Below are 17,180 nucleotides of genomic sequence, written 5' to 3'. Positions count from 1 at the left end.
TGCTGCGTCACATTTGATCCTCCATACACAGGCACTCAACCTACACTGGTTTACACAAAGAACATTAGACAGGATATCATCAGGGTTGTTGGATACTCTATGTGGGACCTTAAAATGATTCCCTTTAGAGCTGCAATAAGTTAATTAGTCGATTAATCAATCCACAGAAAATTAATTAGTAATTTTTCTAGAAAAATGCCCTTTTTTAAAATAGATTTTTAGTTTGTCTAATATTAGAATTTGATGCTTGTCTTTCTCATAAACTTGAAAGTAAACCGAATATCTTAAGACTTTGCATAACAAGACATTTAAATATGCTATCATGGACTTTTTCCACAATTTTTCTGACATTTTTAGACAAAACAATGAATCGAGAAAATAATCAACAGATTGATCGATAATTAAAATGATTGTTGTTGTCTCCTTGTCTTCCTCCAGGTCTTGTGACAGAAACAGGAAAGGAAGAGTCGCCTCTCAAGAAGTGTAATGCCACGCCTGTGAAGCCGCTTGAAGGTAGGAGACATTCCCCTTCTACTTACAATGTGTGTGAGTCATTCAGTCAATCAATAAAGTGATTGACCTGATATGCCTGTTAATACAGCAGATGTTGTTGATATTGAAAGTATAGTGATACTTGAACTTTTGGCCATGTGTGTCACAAGGTGCTACTAAATCCAGATGACACACGTTTGATTTTAATCTTTGTAGTGATGTTAATAGCACTTGATGCCTTTTTAAAACCATATTAATGTAAAAAATGTATATTGTATTGTAACACTGAGTGTACTAAGCCAAGATTAATCAGGCCTGTGTTTGTTTTTGCTGAACAGAAATCTCCAGTAGAACTGATGTCAAGGTGGAAGGAGATAAAAGGCTCGACAAGCTCGAGTCTTTCCTCGACAAGCTCCACAATAAAGGTACAATCCCCGTGTTTATTGCTGTTTTCCACATAAGATGATATTTAAATACATATTGTGTTATTATAGAGGATTTATTGAACATGTATGTTTACAAATTTGTCATTCCACATTTTTAATTTCAATCTTAATCCTCTGTTACTGCCACATAGCGATATTATATATTGCACATTACAGCATTTTATAGATCAACCTACACATGATTCTGCAAGCTCACAGGACACGATATACAACACCTTTTTTACATCTGAATCTCTTTATCGCCTTTCATCCTTCCTGTTTCCTGCCATGGTTGATGGGTTAGGCGTGAGCAAAAGCAAGATATCCACCGTCGAGGTGACGGCAGAGACGGAGAAAGAAGTGATGACCCTGGATGATGACGAGACGTTCGGTAACTTCTACAAATCTGTCTCGCCGTCGACGCTCCACGACTCCAGTATGGTTCTGACAATGGAGGACCTCAGTCAGATCCAGCCCGATACACCAAAGTTAGTTCATATAATAATCATAACAATAATGAATGACATTATTTTTGACCCTATTTTTCATGAAATGTCATTCTCAGGTTACTTGAATTAAAAATGATCCACTGCTTTGTGTACGTATGTCTTCAGGCTCACCTCAGCCGTAGCAGAACACAAGCGAGCAGTGCGACCACCCAGAAGGAACCAGGGCTCCAGGAACCCTCTGCGGGCTCTGGCTGCCCGCAACGACATCCGCCAGGTCTACACCGAGCAGAGGCTTAACGTCGCCTCATTGGAGACAAAGAGGATCCAAGTGGAGCGAAGTAAGACTGCTCAAACCTACTCTGGAGCTATTAACGTTCTCACCCCCGCTGGGCTTAAGACTCTTATATGGCTCAACAGCTTTAGATATGCGATATTTTGTTGTGTTGTTCCTGATGAACGTACAACATTCCAGTGACCCTTTAGTGGTTTCTGAAGTTTGCAGTGAGCTCTCCTGATGTCTGAAACTTTAACAATAACATAAAGGCAAAAACAATAAGCACAATAATGAGATTACCATTTGATACTTGAATGAAATCTCATAATGGCCAAAATACTACAAAATCTAAAACAACTTAAATTTCCCATCAGGTTACTCAGGAAATCGTTTACATGCACTTTAGTAACCTACTGTAGATACGTAGTCGGTTGTGTGTGTTATTTATTTATTGCATCATGCACATACACATGGTGTCGTAAGACACCAAAGCAACTGTTACAGTGGTTAAACATTTGTCAGACAGCTTCTTACATTTTTACAGTTCATTGCAAACAAAGAACTTTGTCTCCTGTCCCACACTATACAAACAAAATCTACCACATAACAGGTTCCCTTCCTAAAACACAGCTCAAGTCGTTTATTATCAGTAAACATATTGCATGAAAGCAGAAGTTGAAGCCGGACACCAATTAGCTGTACTTGAGGACGGAAGCTGTTCTGAAGGTGCAAGCAGTTACCTGATAGTCATATGTTTTAATTTTTCAGTCTGCTGCTTGCATATTTCCTATATTCAGTTCCTCTTTATAGATGCACAGACTAGTCTGACCTCAGTGACCTTTACACAGGTTACACGATAAAGAAGAGGAAGTGTGAACCGCAGCCGCATGTGTAGGCTCTCTAGTATAACCCACGTGAGAGAAGAAATTAAAAATCATCTCATATCTCTTATGATCTATGTTAATGTTATTATAAAGATCTGGTCTGTATATGTTATAATTAGCAAGATGGCAGATTACATCAGGGAATAGTAATAATCAGTTGTGTCAATTCAACTGTTTTTTATTTCTAATTGTCACTGCTCCTCTTCTTTTCTCTCCCTCAAAAAGTGGCAAAACACTCCAAATCAAACCTGGCCGACGTGGCCTTGGCGGGTCTCGCCAGCAAGGAGAACTTCCGCAAGGTCAACCTGCGCAGCGTGAAATCCACCGATGTTGTGACCAACAACAGCACGCTGCCTTTCAACAAGCTCATGCTCATTCGCATCAAAGGTCAGAAATACAAGAGAAGGAACTGTGTGTTTGTTTTCTATTGATATGTGTTGAATGGAGGTGATGTATGGAGATCTATCACTCATAATGACCATTTATAATGAAAAGCTAATGATATAACACTTAAAAGTGCTGTTAATGGGAAACTCTCAATCTCAAGTGTGTTTCTTGTGTTATTTCTTAAGCATGTTAAGTTAATAAACCACAAAAAATAATATTCATTTACAGATCTATATCAGTGATTTATGTTTCAGATTAAGGCTACTGAATTGTGGAAGTATAAGCTGCTTTGTCATCGTCTGTAGGTCGGAGGCACGTCCAGGTGCGCCTGGTGGAGCCCACAGCCCACTCTCTAAACAGTGGCGACTGCTTCCTTCTCATAACGCCAAAGCACTGCTATATGTGGAGCGGAGAGTTTGCCAACGTCATTGAGAAAGCCAAGGTAGAGAACCTCACACACAGAATGAAGAACTAGTTTAGAAAGGTGTTTAACACCTGAATACAGATGTGACAATATGCTTTGTGTGACCAGGCGTCGGAGATGGCAGCGTTTGTTCAGGCCAAGAGGGACCTCGGGTGTAAGGCCTCCCAGGTGACGCTGCTGGAGGAGGGAATCAACACTGACAACAGATGGGCCAAAGACTTCTGGAGCCTGCTGGGAGGACATACCCAATACAGAGGTTCATATATACACACATCATCTCTGTCTCTCTTCAGTCCTCATCATCACAAGCAGGTTTTTTTTTAGCTCAAGCACAAACAGAGGTTAATACAGTACATACAAAATGAGTTACTGGGCTGTTTTTTAGTGAAAATGAGTTAAAAGACTAGTGACTATAAACTGTAGCCTGTTTCATAACACATTTTTAGAATATGCTTTTTAGCATTTAGCTAAATATAGAGTACACTTGATATTTTTTTTTAGGTTAGTCTTTCTTTTAGGTGGCTAAAATACGTTTTTGCGGCCGGCCCCGTCCACAGCAATACACTGCTTTGCTTCCCTGCTGTAACTCCTGTCTGCTTCTCCAATTTGGGGGCATGCCGGCCGTCATCTACTATACATAATACACTGACTATGGAGAAGTACCTCATACAAGCCCACTTCAAAACATCCAAACTATCCCTTTAAGAACATCTCAGCATTTGAAGGATTTTATCTCTAACCACTTGTTCCCTCCCTCGACACATACTTACCTGCTCTGCTCTTTGTGCTGTGTGTGTGTTATATAGGGGCAGGGGAGCCAGAGGAGGATGAGCTGTATGAGAGCGGGGTGTTAGACTCTATCGGGGTGTACAGACTCCAGGGAGACAAACTGGTGCCTCATGAAGAGGCCTGGGCCTCCATCCCGAGTGTCTCCTTGCTCGACTCTAAAGAGGTAACACCGCTACTAGAGGAATGACCTCATATGTCTGGGAGGTTTTGACAATTTAACACCTGAAAAAAATCTGGGACCTGCATAGAAAGTGTGAAAAGGGATGATATAATTGTTAGTCATAAAGCACCCATAATAGACTTGTTTCTATTGCTTTACATGTTGTAATAACTGCAAATCCACCTTCTTTTCCCTTTCCCCCTGCTGCCAATACACCACATCAGGTGTTAGTGTTTGATTTTGGCGGAGAAGTGTACGTATGGCACGGGAAAGACGTGCCCTTGGGTGACAGAAAAGTTGCTGTGAAACTGGGCAAACAACTTTACAGCGGCAGCTACGACTACAGCAGCTGCAGAGTCAACCCTTTAGATGCCTCCTGCACGAATACAGAAGTGCCTCAGTGAGTATCGCGTGTTAATCCCACCACCTTTTTATAGCCGTTAACACAATTGTAAACGTGCACTTTTTGGTAGTTTTATCTGCTATAAAGTGGGCATGAGAGATCAAAGTTTGTCAGACTATTGGTTGTGTTATTGTAGCCCCTAGTGGTTTTATCTTGCCAGTACAGCTGCACAATAGGAGACGTTTTTTTAAATGATTTCCTTGTGTGACTTCCAGGCAGGGGGAGGGTCGGCCCAGCTGGGCTCTGTTTGGTCGGCTGTCAGAGCACAATGAGACGGCCCTGTTCAGAGAGAAGTTCCTGGACTGGGCCGAGAGGAAGAAGGAGGAGGCAGCTCAAGCAGAGGAAGTCAAGGTAGATGAGATTAGACTAAGGGTGTTTGCATTTTTAATTCAGCAGTGACGCTGTGTTCGTGTAATCAGTTTATTTTCTTGTTCTGTTTTAAAGGAATTAAGAAGAAACATCAATATCTTCATCAAAATAACACATTTAAAACTTACTAACACCTTGTCTTTGTGTGCTCAGAGCCCGGTCCACTGCATTGAACGCCCCTCGTTTGACTTGGACCTGCAGCCGTGTGACGCCAAGGCCCTGCTGGACAACGAGCCGGAGTCAGTTAAGACAGTTCTAGAGGGGGTGAACGTCCATCGGGGCCACGGCATGGTGAGGTCCGATGATGGAAGACAAGCAGAGCTGTCTACAGTCGCCGTAGACGCCTGGCACATCAAAGAGCACGGCGAGGAGGAGCTGCCCAAAGAGAGCCTGGGCCAACTGCACGAGGGCGACGCCTACATCATCCGCTGGAAGTACTCTATCACCACACTCGGTGAGTCATGGTGTTTGGCACAGAGGTAGCCCCGGAGAATAAACAGTGGACGTGTGGAATGGGAGGTTTGAATACGATGACAAAGTAGTAAGATCTGGGAGAAGATTGATGGCACTGATCTGCCTGACTTCACTTGTTAGTCGTGATGGAGTGCAACTGAAACATCTGTGCTCAGAGCAAAGAGATTTGACACATTTAAGCGTAGTTAACAAGGTTTGAAAGAAGAGAGGCTTTACTGTCACATTTTAGTCCAGAAGTGGAAGCCTTATTTTATCCACTGGGTTCACTCTGGTTCTGTTCTGTCCCGTTTTGTCAGTGGGGAAGCGACAGAAACCTGGGGAGCTGAGTGCCGGCGCTCCTGGAAGAGAGAGGACTGCTTGTTTCTTCTGGCAAGGCAGTCACTCCAGCATCAGCGAGAAGGGAACGTCGGCTCTAATGACGGTGGAGCTCGGCAGCCACAGGGGATCACAAGTGGGTATCAGTCCATCACAGCCACACAATCAATAAAACTTCACAATTAGAAGTTTCATCCATTCATCTATCCATTTGTTAACTGAGTATGACCACATGAATCGCCGTGTGTTCAAGTAGGATTAATCAAAGTGTGTTTTCCTTCATCTGTTTGTGCCTGATTGGTTGTCCAGGTGTTGGTGAGTGAGGGAAAAGAGCCTCCGTGCTTCCTCCAGCTCTTCCAGGGAGGTTTGATCATCCACAAGGGCAGTAGAGACGACAGTGCCAACAACACAAGTAAGAAATAACCTTCACTCACTCATTCACTGCTCCCTACTCACTATCCAGGGAGTTCTATATCGAGGAATATATAGTGAGCTCATCGGCAAAATGAAAACACACTTTCGGACTTTGGTCATTTTCTCTGCCAGCAGTTAGGTTAGTTAGGCAGTGACTGTACCGTTGACTTGCCTTTTAGCGAAATGCTCAGAGTGAATCTAAGTTATCCCTGGTAAGCAGTGATGCAGCATATATCTAGGGCTTTTATTGTGAAAGGTAAGAATGGAAGGAGTAAAGCGGTGATGCGCTGCTCTGCTGAGATTAAATAGATTATTTTTGCGCTGCAACTCCGCCATTTCTGGGATACTTTGTGTAGAGTGAGTAGTGAGTGATTTCGGACACACTTGCCATTGTTTATTGTTTTCAGTGATGCTCTGTATTACTGCTGATTTATGTAGAGGCTTTGGTTCACTGTATAAAATACTGTATCATACTCATGGTTACCAAATGTTTAGTAGGGACTTGTTGAATACTTTTTAATTTTTAATGGCAATGCCACTGAATTATTAACGCTTCTAACCATGTCTGGTTGACCTCTCCAGATGGCTGGAGGTTGTTCTGTGTCCGTGGCGAGGCAGAGGTGGAGGCCTCGCTGGTGGAGGTAGATTGCCAGCGTGCCGGTCTGCGCTCTCGTGCCAGCCTGGTGCTTCTTAACGCTCAGAAAGGCGTTCTCTACTTGTGGCACGGCTGTAAAGCGCATGCCGGTGCCAGGCAGGTGGCCAAAAGAGCTGCGGACAAACTGACCCAGAGGTGAGGAAGGAATAGGCAGGGGGAGGGGGGGGTAAATAGATACTTAGTTGATGGACATATGTGGACAATTCTTCTGTGTTTGTGTCTTCAAGGTGTCCCTCAGAGTTGGGTCTGAGCGGCACCAGCAGCGTGAAAGTTGAGGAGGTGGAGGAAGGATCTGAACCCACGGAGTTCACAAAGGCTCTGGGCCCGCAGGACAAGAAGGCCTACGACTGTATGCTGCAAGGTGCGTCCTCGTATCCACATACTTAAAACCACTTCCCAAACTATCAGCAAGAAATAGAGAGAAAGATCTTTATTGATTGCTTATGTTCAGTGTGTGAGCTGATGTGTGTGTGTGTTGTCTCCAGATCCAGGGAAATACAACTACACACCCAGGCTGTTCCGGCTGAGCGCCAGCTCCGGGGTGTTCGAAGGGGAAGAGCGGCTGTATCCAGCCAGGGTGACAGAGGGAGTCATGGCGATGCCCTTCCTGCAGGGGAACCTATACTCCGCACACCAGCCAGGTACCACACACACACACACCTGTAGCAGTGTTACATTTTAGTGAATTATATGTTTATTATTTGTCTGATGCTTTCTGTGAAGCTAAAATTCTTTCTGAAATATAAATCAATATAAAACTACTTCTGAGATGTTATCTTAGAATATGTTAAATAGCAGCCAGTTGGAGTCAATACTCAAAAAGAAATGTATCTGTAAAATGTTTGGGCCTTGCCTGACAAAGAAGACATCGACAATGGAATTTATTCCCAGACTGGACACCGTCGTGGTAGCGACATGTCAATCACAAGGTAGCCACGCCCTAAAGCATACCCTGCTTTATGGTCTATTTGACTCCAAATGGGACCATAATTTACTAAATTAACATCATGCTGTATTGAAGAAGACTTGAAACTAGCGATTGAGACCATAAACTCATGTTAACAATGTTTACTGAGGTAATAAATCAAGTGAGAAGTAGGGTATTTTTGTCATAGACTTCTATACGATCAGACTTCTTTTTGCAACCAGAGTCGTCGCCCCCTGCTGGCTATTGGAAAGAATACAAGTTAAGGCACTTCAGCATTGGCTTCACTTTACAGACTGACAGTGTTTTTTTTGTTTTTTTTAGAGTCACCCTTATTCTGAATCAGACACATTTAGTTAAAAGAGAGTATTGGTAGGTTTCTTATTTAGGGCGCACTCAAAGAAGCACAAAAATTACAAAAACATTCAGTTACACATTGTTCCCTGTTTGGACCTTGGACTGATGAAAACTAAACAATAACGTGCTTTAAAAGACTCTTTCAGGGTCTTCTCTCTCTGTTGATGGATGTGTTTTATTGTTACTGTCTGCCTAACATAACTGGACAATATAAGCTCTCAGTGCTACTGGATGATATACATGTAAGTGTTCTCCCTTCTTCCTTCTCCAGCCCTGTTCCTGTTGGATAACCGTATGGAGGTGTACCTGTGGCAGGGCTGGCAGCCTGAAGACACAGAGTGCACCGGCTCTGCAAAGATGCGCTGGAACAACGAGAGGAAGTGTGCCATGGAGACCGTGCTGCAGTACTGCAAAGGTCAGAGTTCACAGACGACCACTGTAGCTCAACAGTCTGTGTCTACAGTCATTGATCAGGACATTTTTAGCAGCCAAACACTTACCATAAAATACTGCTATTGCTTTTATTTGTATGCCATCAGTATTGAGCACACATTACTTGTCCCCATATAACAGATAATTTGGAACTGAACTCAAAAGCATGTTTTACACATCTTTCTACACTGTTGTATGATTTACAGAGAAGAATCCTCGGCGCCCCCCTCTGGCATATCTGGTCCTAGCAGGCTGTGAACCTCTCACCTTCACCAACATCTTCCCATACTGGGAGAAGGACACCAGTATCCCTTCAAAGGTGGGATACTTGATGTTTAGTTTTTTGCCCTTATTCCAAAAAAGACAATATTCCTACTAAGTTGTTTACATGGAAAATGAAAATAAATATTCCACAAATATTTACATTTACATGCAGCTGTGCATACTCTGATTAACGTAACCGGTGGTGGACATGTCCGACTGTGCGAACACAGCCTCCCTCTTTCATTTCTTCAACATCCTTCTTGAAAAGGTTGACGTTGTGATATTTGCACATATCCAAAAACCTGATTAAGAAACATAACATATCCAAACAGAATATGCTGTTTACCCGTATCAAATTCAGAATATTGTCATATTCAAAATAATAGTGGAATTTAGTGAGCATGTATACGTAGTCATTGTGATGTCTCAGTTTTTACTATACTATACAAGTCTGTGTTGGGGTTAGGAGAGCTGTCACAGCTTAGACAGGAGACTGCTGTCTGTAAAGAATCCAAATCATCTCACTCAACCAGATCTGTTGATCAGATAAAGTCTCTCATACCCCAGACATGTCTATTTAAAGCTGGCATGCACAATCATGTTCATAGTAAAGTGAAGAGTGAAGAGTGAAGAGAAAAAAAGTGTAGAGTAGAAATTCCACAGTGAAACAGATCACAACAGAGTTTGTAAATGAAAAGAAAATGAATGTAAAGTTTAAAGGAACAGTGTATAAGCAGAATTTAGGGGGATATATTGGCAGAAATTGAGTATAATATTAATATGTATGTTTTCTTTAGTGTATAATCACCTGAAAATATAAGTATTGTGTTTTTGTTACCTTAGAATGAGCCGTTTTTATCTACATAGGGAGCGGGTCCTCTTCCCGGAATCGGCCACCAGGTTTCTAAAGTAGCCCAGAACGGACAAACCAGATAGGGCGGTTCACGTTTTGTTCACGTTTTGGCACACAGGAGAAGTTTCAGTTGGTTGCCATCTGCAACCTCACAGCTAGATACTGCCAAATCCTACACACTTCATCTTTGAATGCCTAATTTATTGTCTCTGTAACAAGCTGGGTTAAAGTCAACATCTCGGATTGAAACCAGTGTCGTATCAGCCTCAGGAAACTCTGCACTGTATTCTTTCCTGCAGGAATCATCTGTATAATTCTACATTAATAGACGAATGGAAACAACAGTAGTTCAGTTTTGCATATGTTTACCTACTGTAAATGATCTGTGTACGCAGGCCGAGGGCTCCAAGAACAAGGTGATGTTAGTAAAGGAGGCGCTGTCTCAGCTCAGTAAGCAGCAGTACTCCATCGAGGAGCTGACCAGGAAACCCCTGCCAGAGGGAGTGGACCCTCTACGCCTGGAGGTTTACCTGTCCGACCAGGACTTCAAGGTAGGCCACTCGGCTGCTCTCAAATAGGATCGTAAAGCTTAAAGTTTAGTATTGTTTAGGTCAGATTATTGCATTTCAGTTAATTATTTCCTCTCTGTGACAGTATAAGTATTAGCCAAATTTTAAAGCATGCGCCGGGGTCATCTTAAAGCAAAAAAAAAAATTATAATAATAATGAAAATTGTTTGACCAGACAAGTCAATCGTGTTTGTATCGAGCATATATGCAGCTGCATACATGCATCTTACAGCAAATATATTGTCACATATCTTTTATTAACAATTGTTGTCCTCTTACTTTTCTAGACACTTCTTGAGATGAGTCGAGTCGAGTTCAACGCTCTGCCAAACTGGAAGCAAAAGAATCTGAAGAAAAGCAAGAGTCTGTTTTAAAACACATTTTTTTGTACACAAATCTGCCTGTTTTTTTTTTTGTTTTTTTTATTATGTTCCCAGCAGCTTTTCTTACATTTAAAAGAAAAAACAATGTCCTCATTTTGTAAAGGATAAAGAAAAGCAAATGTACAATTTTGTTCAAATGTTGATCTATTTTTTAATAGCAATGCCATTTTGAATGTGTCACTGAAATATTTTAGCCAATCATTATGTGCAATTGTTAATCTTTTTGATGGCAAGATGTTTTCCCTGTATGGTAAAAAATAGTTACCCTCACATTATAAATATGTAATATACTATAAATGAATGTGTTTTTATATCTGACGCCAGACGGTGTCGATTTTCATGTGAGAATGTGATTGTATGAGAATTGCATGTGGTGTTATGACTGAGGGGAGTTATTCATTGATTTTTATATTTCACGGAATAAGCCAGCTCTGTGTAATGGGATTAAATTGTTCAGCAAAAATGTCTCCATTTAGAGGATGACAAAGAAAAGAAGCAAAACAAGTCAAAGTCCGGAGAACAATCCCTATAATTTGTAGACGTTTGAGAGAAACGTGGCGGTCTTAAAACCAAGATTGTATTCTAATTGTAACAGCAAATATATTCAGTTTTTATTTGTTACTGTAGATGTGTGTAAAGTAAACTCCATAACCCCAAAGAAAACTAAATGAAAAATTAACTCTGACCCATAACATTTTTTCAAGTTTGGTACTGAATACTTCCTGGTTCTCATGGATAATGGCTAGTGATGGCAGCCCTCTGATCAACTGGTTGTTAGGGACCAAATCTAATCCGTTTGTCTTGTTATATATGTTTTTGTGTATCTGTGCGTGTGTGTGTGAGTGCGTGAGTGTGTAAATGTGCAACTTTAAAAGTATTAAGTGTGTGCGGGTATGTAAGAGAAAGTAACTTTATAGCTGTAGCTAACACCAATGTATACTGCAAATGTGATGTAATGGTATGTTATGTGTAAACCATACTGTTAATAGAACTGCCTGTGATGTCTGAATTAAGAAAATCTCTGCATGATGTTCACAAAAATATCTTTCGCCTAACAATCGTGTATTAATTTGTTGCAATATGCATTTTTTTTTTGTGATACGTGAGATCTACATTATGTATGGAGAGACAGCTTCCAGGCCAGCTTTTATTTCATGGCACATAAATAGTAAACATCGGTGGTAGGGAAGTGAGATATTACAGCTCAAGATTCCCTTTTAAATAAAGTATTTTTAAAAATGTTTGGTTCTTGTTTCCGTCTTTTAAAAAAGCATGGTTACGTTGTCGTAACATTGCTCTCAAAAACGGTATCTGTGTCCCAGTAGGAAACACACAGGTGTAAATATTGTAATTAAATTAACAATAGCTTACTAGGGGCTTCAATTAGCAGAGCAGTCGTTAAGTGTTATTAGTACCACTTGTGTTTTTCCTACTGTGACGAGTCAATATGCCTGCTGTGAAAAAGCCCCACTGGGATCAAAATTACAACAGCCACGCAGTGCTAGTAGTCGTTGCAGTAGAAATACAACTACCATGTTGTATTCGTCTTTGGAATTCATTTATTTTATTTGTGTGTGTTTTTCCTGCTGTTCTTAGATGGAAAAGTCTCCACTGGAACAGTAAAGCAAAACATTACAGAGCCACTATTTTTTCTAAACATCTTCCTAGGCGTGTTAAGTGAACCTCAAACATTAATGATGGCTCCATTTCATTTAGGGGTCTCCAAAAGCTCTGTCAGCAGGCACAACACCAGAGCCCTGGAACCGGTCCATCTGAACTGAACACAGCCAGTATTCATGTTAATAGTAACATTGGTGTCAGACAAGTCAAAATGTCCACTGTGAGAACATGTCTGCTACTGTTGCCTATATAATTTGTTTCATTAGAAGCTTGTCAAGCTATCATCGTCACCCATTACATTAAAATGACTTAAACAGTCACGAGTGATGTTGTAGCTCATCAGGCTCAATCTTCCACATCATATTATTGTGCTTTAGGCCTTAAAGCCAGGATTTTGGTCGTGTCAAGAAGGTAACCCACAAACTCTTGCGAGATGTAAAAGTTAGGCATTGACCTTGATAGGACGTCGGGCAGCGAGTCTCGCGGAAGTTTAGCAATGACCAGCTAGCCGTCGGTTAGCAGCTAACATTTAGCTAGTCTGTCATTTGAAGCTAGGCAGGTAGTGTTAGTGTACTGTGAGTTTTTAGAGGTTTATTTGCTGTACAACACAATAAAAACAGCAAAAACCAAAAGTAAGTTAAAGCTGTGTGCTGGAAAATCCTAACCATGAGTTAAAAGATGCTGAAACTCTTAATAAAACTCAAGGGAACAGATTTGTGTTGTGTTTTTTTGTGGGTTTAACACTAGGAGTGACCCCATATCACCTACAAATGGTCACTTTAGTAATGTTTTATTTATTCAGCTAGCCAAGTTAACTGTTAAATTATATTTTACTACCAGGAAAGTCCAAATGCTGATTCAGAGCCTCCACACTGCCATGAATATAATTCTGGGGATTAATGAATCCTTTATTCATTTGTTGCCCTAAAAGTAGTCAAATATAGATTTAAAAAATATTTGATTCAGCCAATAAACATTCACCAAGTGTTCATTTTTAATTATAGAATAACTTCCCCTCTAGGTTGTTAAAACCCTCAACAAATTCCCAGAAAAGGTAAGATTCAAAAGACATAACCTCTGTTATGCGAGAGGTCCCGGGTTCAAATCCCGGACGAGCCCCCAAATTATGTTACGACCCCGAGAAAAGCTTGTTGACGAGGTCGAACATAATCACACGAATCAAGTTTTCAAAAAAATACAAGTTTTTATTTAAGTGCAACACACAAATAGTTGACCAATAATTAACCAAAGAGCTAAGTCAAGTAACAAAAACAAACTAACCCCTAAAGTGTTCCCCAAAACTAACTAAACTGGTGAGCCGGCAAAAAGGAACAAAAGAGGGAAGCCACCTCAGCCCAGCTCTTACAGAGCCGGCCGAACCGGGTGCTTCCCTCTACCCCTGAACAACATAACCCCAAACTAAACCCTGACATACAGAAACAAAATACCGAAAACTAGACCACCGGACTCACCAGAAAAGATAAAGAACTAAACAACAAAACACTACATGTGGTCACTATGCTGCTGCCAGGCCAGGCCATGCCAGAGTGGAAGAGAGAGTGATCCCAAATCCCCTCCCCCTCTTTATTGATTCACAATCAAGAGAGAGCAGCCACACCTGGAGAGAAGAAACACAGACCAAGATTAGGCATGAGACAGGATCAGCATGATCAGAAGGAGGGGGAGCATAACAGTCCTTAATATTTAACTACTTCTAGTGAGGGAAGAAAAGGGTTATCTTATTTCTAATATTTCTGAAGACCTCCTGAAGCCTACTTATGGTAAGTAAAGAGTAATAGTGAAAGTCGAGTTCATTATAAACCACCAGGTGGCATTGTCTGTCCAACCTTTTACATTCTGTAAAGCTCTCCATTTAAATCTGTGCAGCCTTTTGCCTCATACATAATCAATAAGGGATGAGTACAAAACATGTAAAATAAACAAAATAAACTAAAGGAGCTCCTTGAAATTGTTTTTGGAGGAAATTTTCCTCTAACATTGTGTTAAGATCATTCATGAATATCCTTTATGTTCTGCCTAATTCATAGCTGTGATGCAGCACATCTGTGCATCACACATCCAGGGTCACTGACATACTGTAAACACAGACAATAGTTGTGTATGACGTAAAGGACGCGCATATTCACACACAAACTATCTCTACATCTCTTCTTTACAGATCCTGCTGTCACATTGATGCCAACAAAAATGCAGCAGCAAAGTTGTCTCCACAACAGATGGCAGGAGGCAGCCGCCGCTTCCTCGAACAGCGAATAGGCCAGGCCTGGTTTGTTTATTTATTATCTACAGTACTCTGTCCTGCGAGCATTAATCACCTGCATCGCTCTGCCTTCTGGCTCAGGTGCCACAGCAGCCTACAGTGCGGCTGACATGCAGGCAAAACAATGATACTGCTAATACAAAGCAAATCAGCTTGAGTAATAACACGCTGGATATGAGATGATGGAGCTGAATGGGCAGTCCTGGAAGGGAGAATAGTTTAGAGCTTTGATCAGGATCCAAATTTTTTAATGTGCATGAGCCTGAAGAAATCATGAACTCAGCCTGAACTCATGTTTAAGCAATATTTTATGAAGTAAACCCAATTAAAAAACAAGATTTTCTCAAGTGACAAAAACCTGTATGTTCTACAACATCACCAGTGCAACCGTACATATACTGTTTTATGTTTTCCTCTGCTTTCAGTATTGATAAATGTAACTCAACAGAATAAGTAAGAAGAAGTTATAGGCTGCATTTTCCCAATAAAGTGGCTCATGTACAGTATGTACGACGGAATATTAGAGCCACATTGAGGGAAAAAATATATCTGAGATTTCGAGAATAAAATCATAATATTAAGAGAAAAAAGTCGTAATTTTATGAGAATAAAGTCATACTATTTCAAGAAAAAAAGTCATATTTATTACAAGAATAAAGTCATTCCTATACGAGAAAAAAAGCGTACTATTATGAGAATAAAGTCATATTATTACGAGAATAAAGTCATAACTTTACGGGGAAAAATCTGTAATATTACAAGAATAAATTCATATTATTACGAGAATAACTTTACGAGAATAAAATCGCAATATTATGAGAAGAAAGTCAAAATATTATAAAGTAGTAGTTTTATGTGTTATTTTAGAGGGGAAATACAGCAGAGTGACACTTGTTCTCTTAATATTATGGTTTTTTTTTAAATAGTATGACTTTATTCTCATTAAATTACAACTTTTTTCTCGCAATATTATGAATTTATTATTGAAATCTCAGATTTTTTCCTCCCTCAATGTGGCCCTAATGCTCGGTCGTATGTATGTTGTTGTCAGGTTCACTAAAGATAAAACAGCTCTCAGTGTTCAAGCAATAGTTTGACATTTTGGTAAATGTCTTTATTTGATTTAATATAATGCGCTGCAAGAAAGCAGATAAGAGTGTTTTCAAAATGTCAAACTGTAATTATTTTTAGAAAATGGTTGATAGACATCTGTAAATGTTGCTAATGTATTGGACACAACCATTAAAACATTACCACATTTGTCTCTAGACAGCACAAAGCCTGGTCTTTTTTGTTGTTGTTTCTTGCATTTTACCTCAGCAATTGTTCAATTTTGCCAAAACTGTCATTGCCAACCTATTTTCTGGTGAAAAGGAGCTCTTCTTTGTGTTGATTTCAAAACTTTTAAAGAGACAAAAATAGATAATACCAGTATAATTAATTTTTTTTTGTTTGTGTGTGTGTTTAATTTTTGTGCTGAAAGATGTGATGAGGTCATAATTGCCAAGTAGAAAACATCAACAAAACAGCAGGATGACAAAAGAAAAAGATTCAATAAACGCTGCATCCAAATGAGATATTTTAGGAGAATTGATTGCCTCAGAGAGAGCCAATCAATTCCCCTGCTTTTTCAGGAGCTGTATTTCACTGTAAGAAGTTTATTAGCTGGAACAGCGGAGATGAACCTGGCTTTGAGGAGAACAAGAGACTCCTTCAGATTCTCATAACTCACAAAGCAATAGTGCCTGGCTCGCTTGGAAAGAAAAAAAAAACCTTTTGTTTTTTGAGTGGGAAATCCAAGGCCTTGAGAAATTCATTGTGCGCTCTCTGCGTGCAGCAGCCAATATTGAATCGAAACAAACCTGCAATAACCTTGGATGCCTTAGTGTATTTGTATGTGTGTGCACTGAATCAGTAGGAATAAAGGTGATAATGTTGCTAATCAATGTTGCTCTCTGGCTCTCCTCCACAGCAGCGCTCTGACTCTGGATTCCTGCTGCTGAGATGAACTCGCCATCTTCTCCCAGACTGCTTACGAGCTACAGCGGGATTAAGAATATACAGTATACTGATCCATCAGGTATGATTCACATCAGGGATCCCTACTGTAGGTTTGCCTTCTGGTAATTTATGAAAAGCCAAATATTGTTTTATCTTCTTTTGCGTTTTATGCTTTTGACTTAAAGGGACACACCACTTAATTTGACAATTCCTGTATGGAGACTGGTGCTGTTTCTGATTATTGTTTTTCGAGTATTCGCTCGAAGGAGTGCTTATCGAAAAGTTCTGACTATGTAATTTACAACCGACCAATATAGAGCAGGATCTCTGGTTTCGTCTCAATTTACTCTCAGACCAAAATATTAGGAGTCTTTACATTAGGAATGACATTTTGATTTGTTATAATATGAAAAGCACAGGTGTCACTAATAACATTAACATGGCTCTGTTACTATTCAAGTGTCTTGGTCGGTAATGGCAATACAATACCAGGACCCTGAAACTGAAGTAGCTAAATAGAGTTCAGCCATCATTCATTTTATTATGTACACCTGTGTTGTTCCCACTGTGACATATCAAAA

General features: G+C 40.3%; 1 protein-coding gene and 1 long non-coding RNA gene across 2 annotated transcripts in view; both read left to right on the top strand.

Annotated features, from left to right (window-relative positions):
• svild (supervillin d) overlaps positions 1 to 11,938 on the top strand; it is a 51,182-nt gene extending 39,244 nt beyond the window's left edge. Inside the window, exons 10-29 of the mRNA XM_037754971.1 lie at positions 439 to 513; positions 831 to 917; positions 1,222 to 1,405; positions 1,532 to 1,704; positions 2,750 to 2,911; positions 3,217 to 3,353; positions 3,444 to 3,591; positions 4,142 to 4,287; positions 4,509 to 4,684; positions 4,903 to 5,038; positions 5,210 to 5,510; positions 5,827 to 5,981; positions 6,155 to 6,257; positions 6,842 to 7,049; positions 7,142 to 7,275; positions 7,400 to 7,555; positions 8,468 to 8,611; positions 8,835 to 8,947; positions 10,141 to 10,296; positions 10,602 to 11,938. Coding sequence (XP_037610899.1) covers positions 439 to 513; positions 831 to 917; positions 1,222 to 1,405; positions 1,532 to 1,704; positions 2,750 to 2,911; positions 3,217 to 3,353; positions 3,444 to 3,591; positions 4,142 to 4,287; positions 4,509 to 4,684; positions 4,903 to 5,038; positions 5,210 to 5,510; positions 5,827 to 5,981; positions 6,155 to 6,257; positions 6,842 to 7,049; positions 7,142 to 7,275; positions 7,400 to 7,555; positions 8,468 to 8,611; positions 8,835 to 8,947; positions 10,141 to 10,296; positions 10,602 to 10,688 — 2,981 coding nt within the window. The 3' untranslated portion in view covers positions 10,689 to 11,938. The remainder of the gene's footprint in view (positions 1 to 438; positions 514 to 830; positions 918 to 1,221; positions 1,406 to 1,531; positions 1,705 to 2,749; positions 2,912 to 3,216; positions 3,354 to 3,443; positions 3,592 to 4,141; positions 4,288 to 4,508; positions 4,685 to 4,902; positions 5,039 to 5,209; positions 5,511 to 5,826; positions 5,982 to 6,154; positions 6,258 to 6,841; positions 7,050 to 7,141; positions 7,276 to 7,399; positions 7,556 to 8,467; positions 8,612 to 8,834; positions 8,948 to 10,140; positions 10,297 to 10,601) is intronic.
• Positions 11,939 to 13,940: 2,002 nt separating this feature from the next.
• On the top strand, positions 13,941 to 16,678 carry LOC119479761. Its single transcript, XR_005204749.1, has 3 exons — positions 13,941 to 14,098; positions 14,497 to 14,604; positions 16,571 to 16,678. It is a non-coding gene; the product is annotated as an uncharacterized LOC119479761 (long non-coding RNA).
• Positions 16,679 to 17,180: the final 502 nt, after the last annotated feature.

Source organism: Sebastes umbrosus, chromosome 20, assembly GCF_015220745.1.
Source record: "Sebastes umbrosus isolate fSebUmb1 chromosome 20, fSebUmb1.pri, whole genome shotgun sequence".
NCBI classification, from domain to species: Eukaryota; Metazoa; Chordata; class Actinopteri; order Perciformes; family Sebastidae; genus Sebastes; species Sebastes umbrosus.
This window is presented reverse-complemented; position numbering and strand designations above follow the sequence as displayed.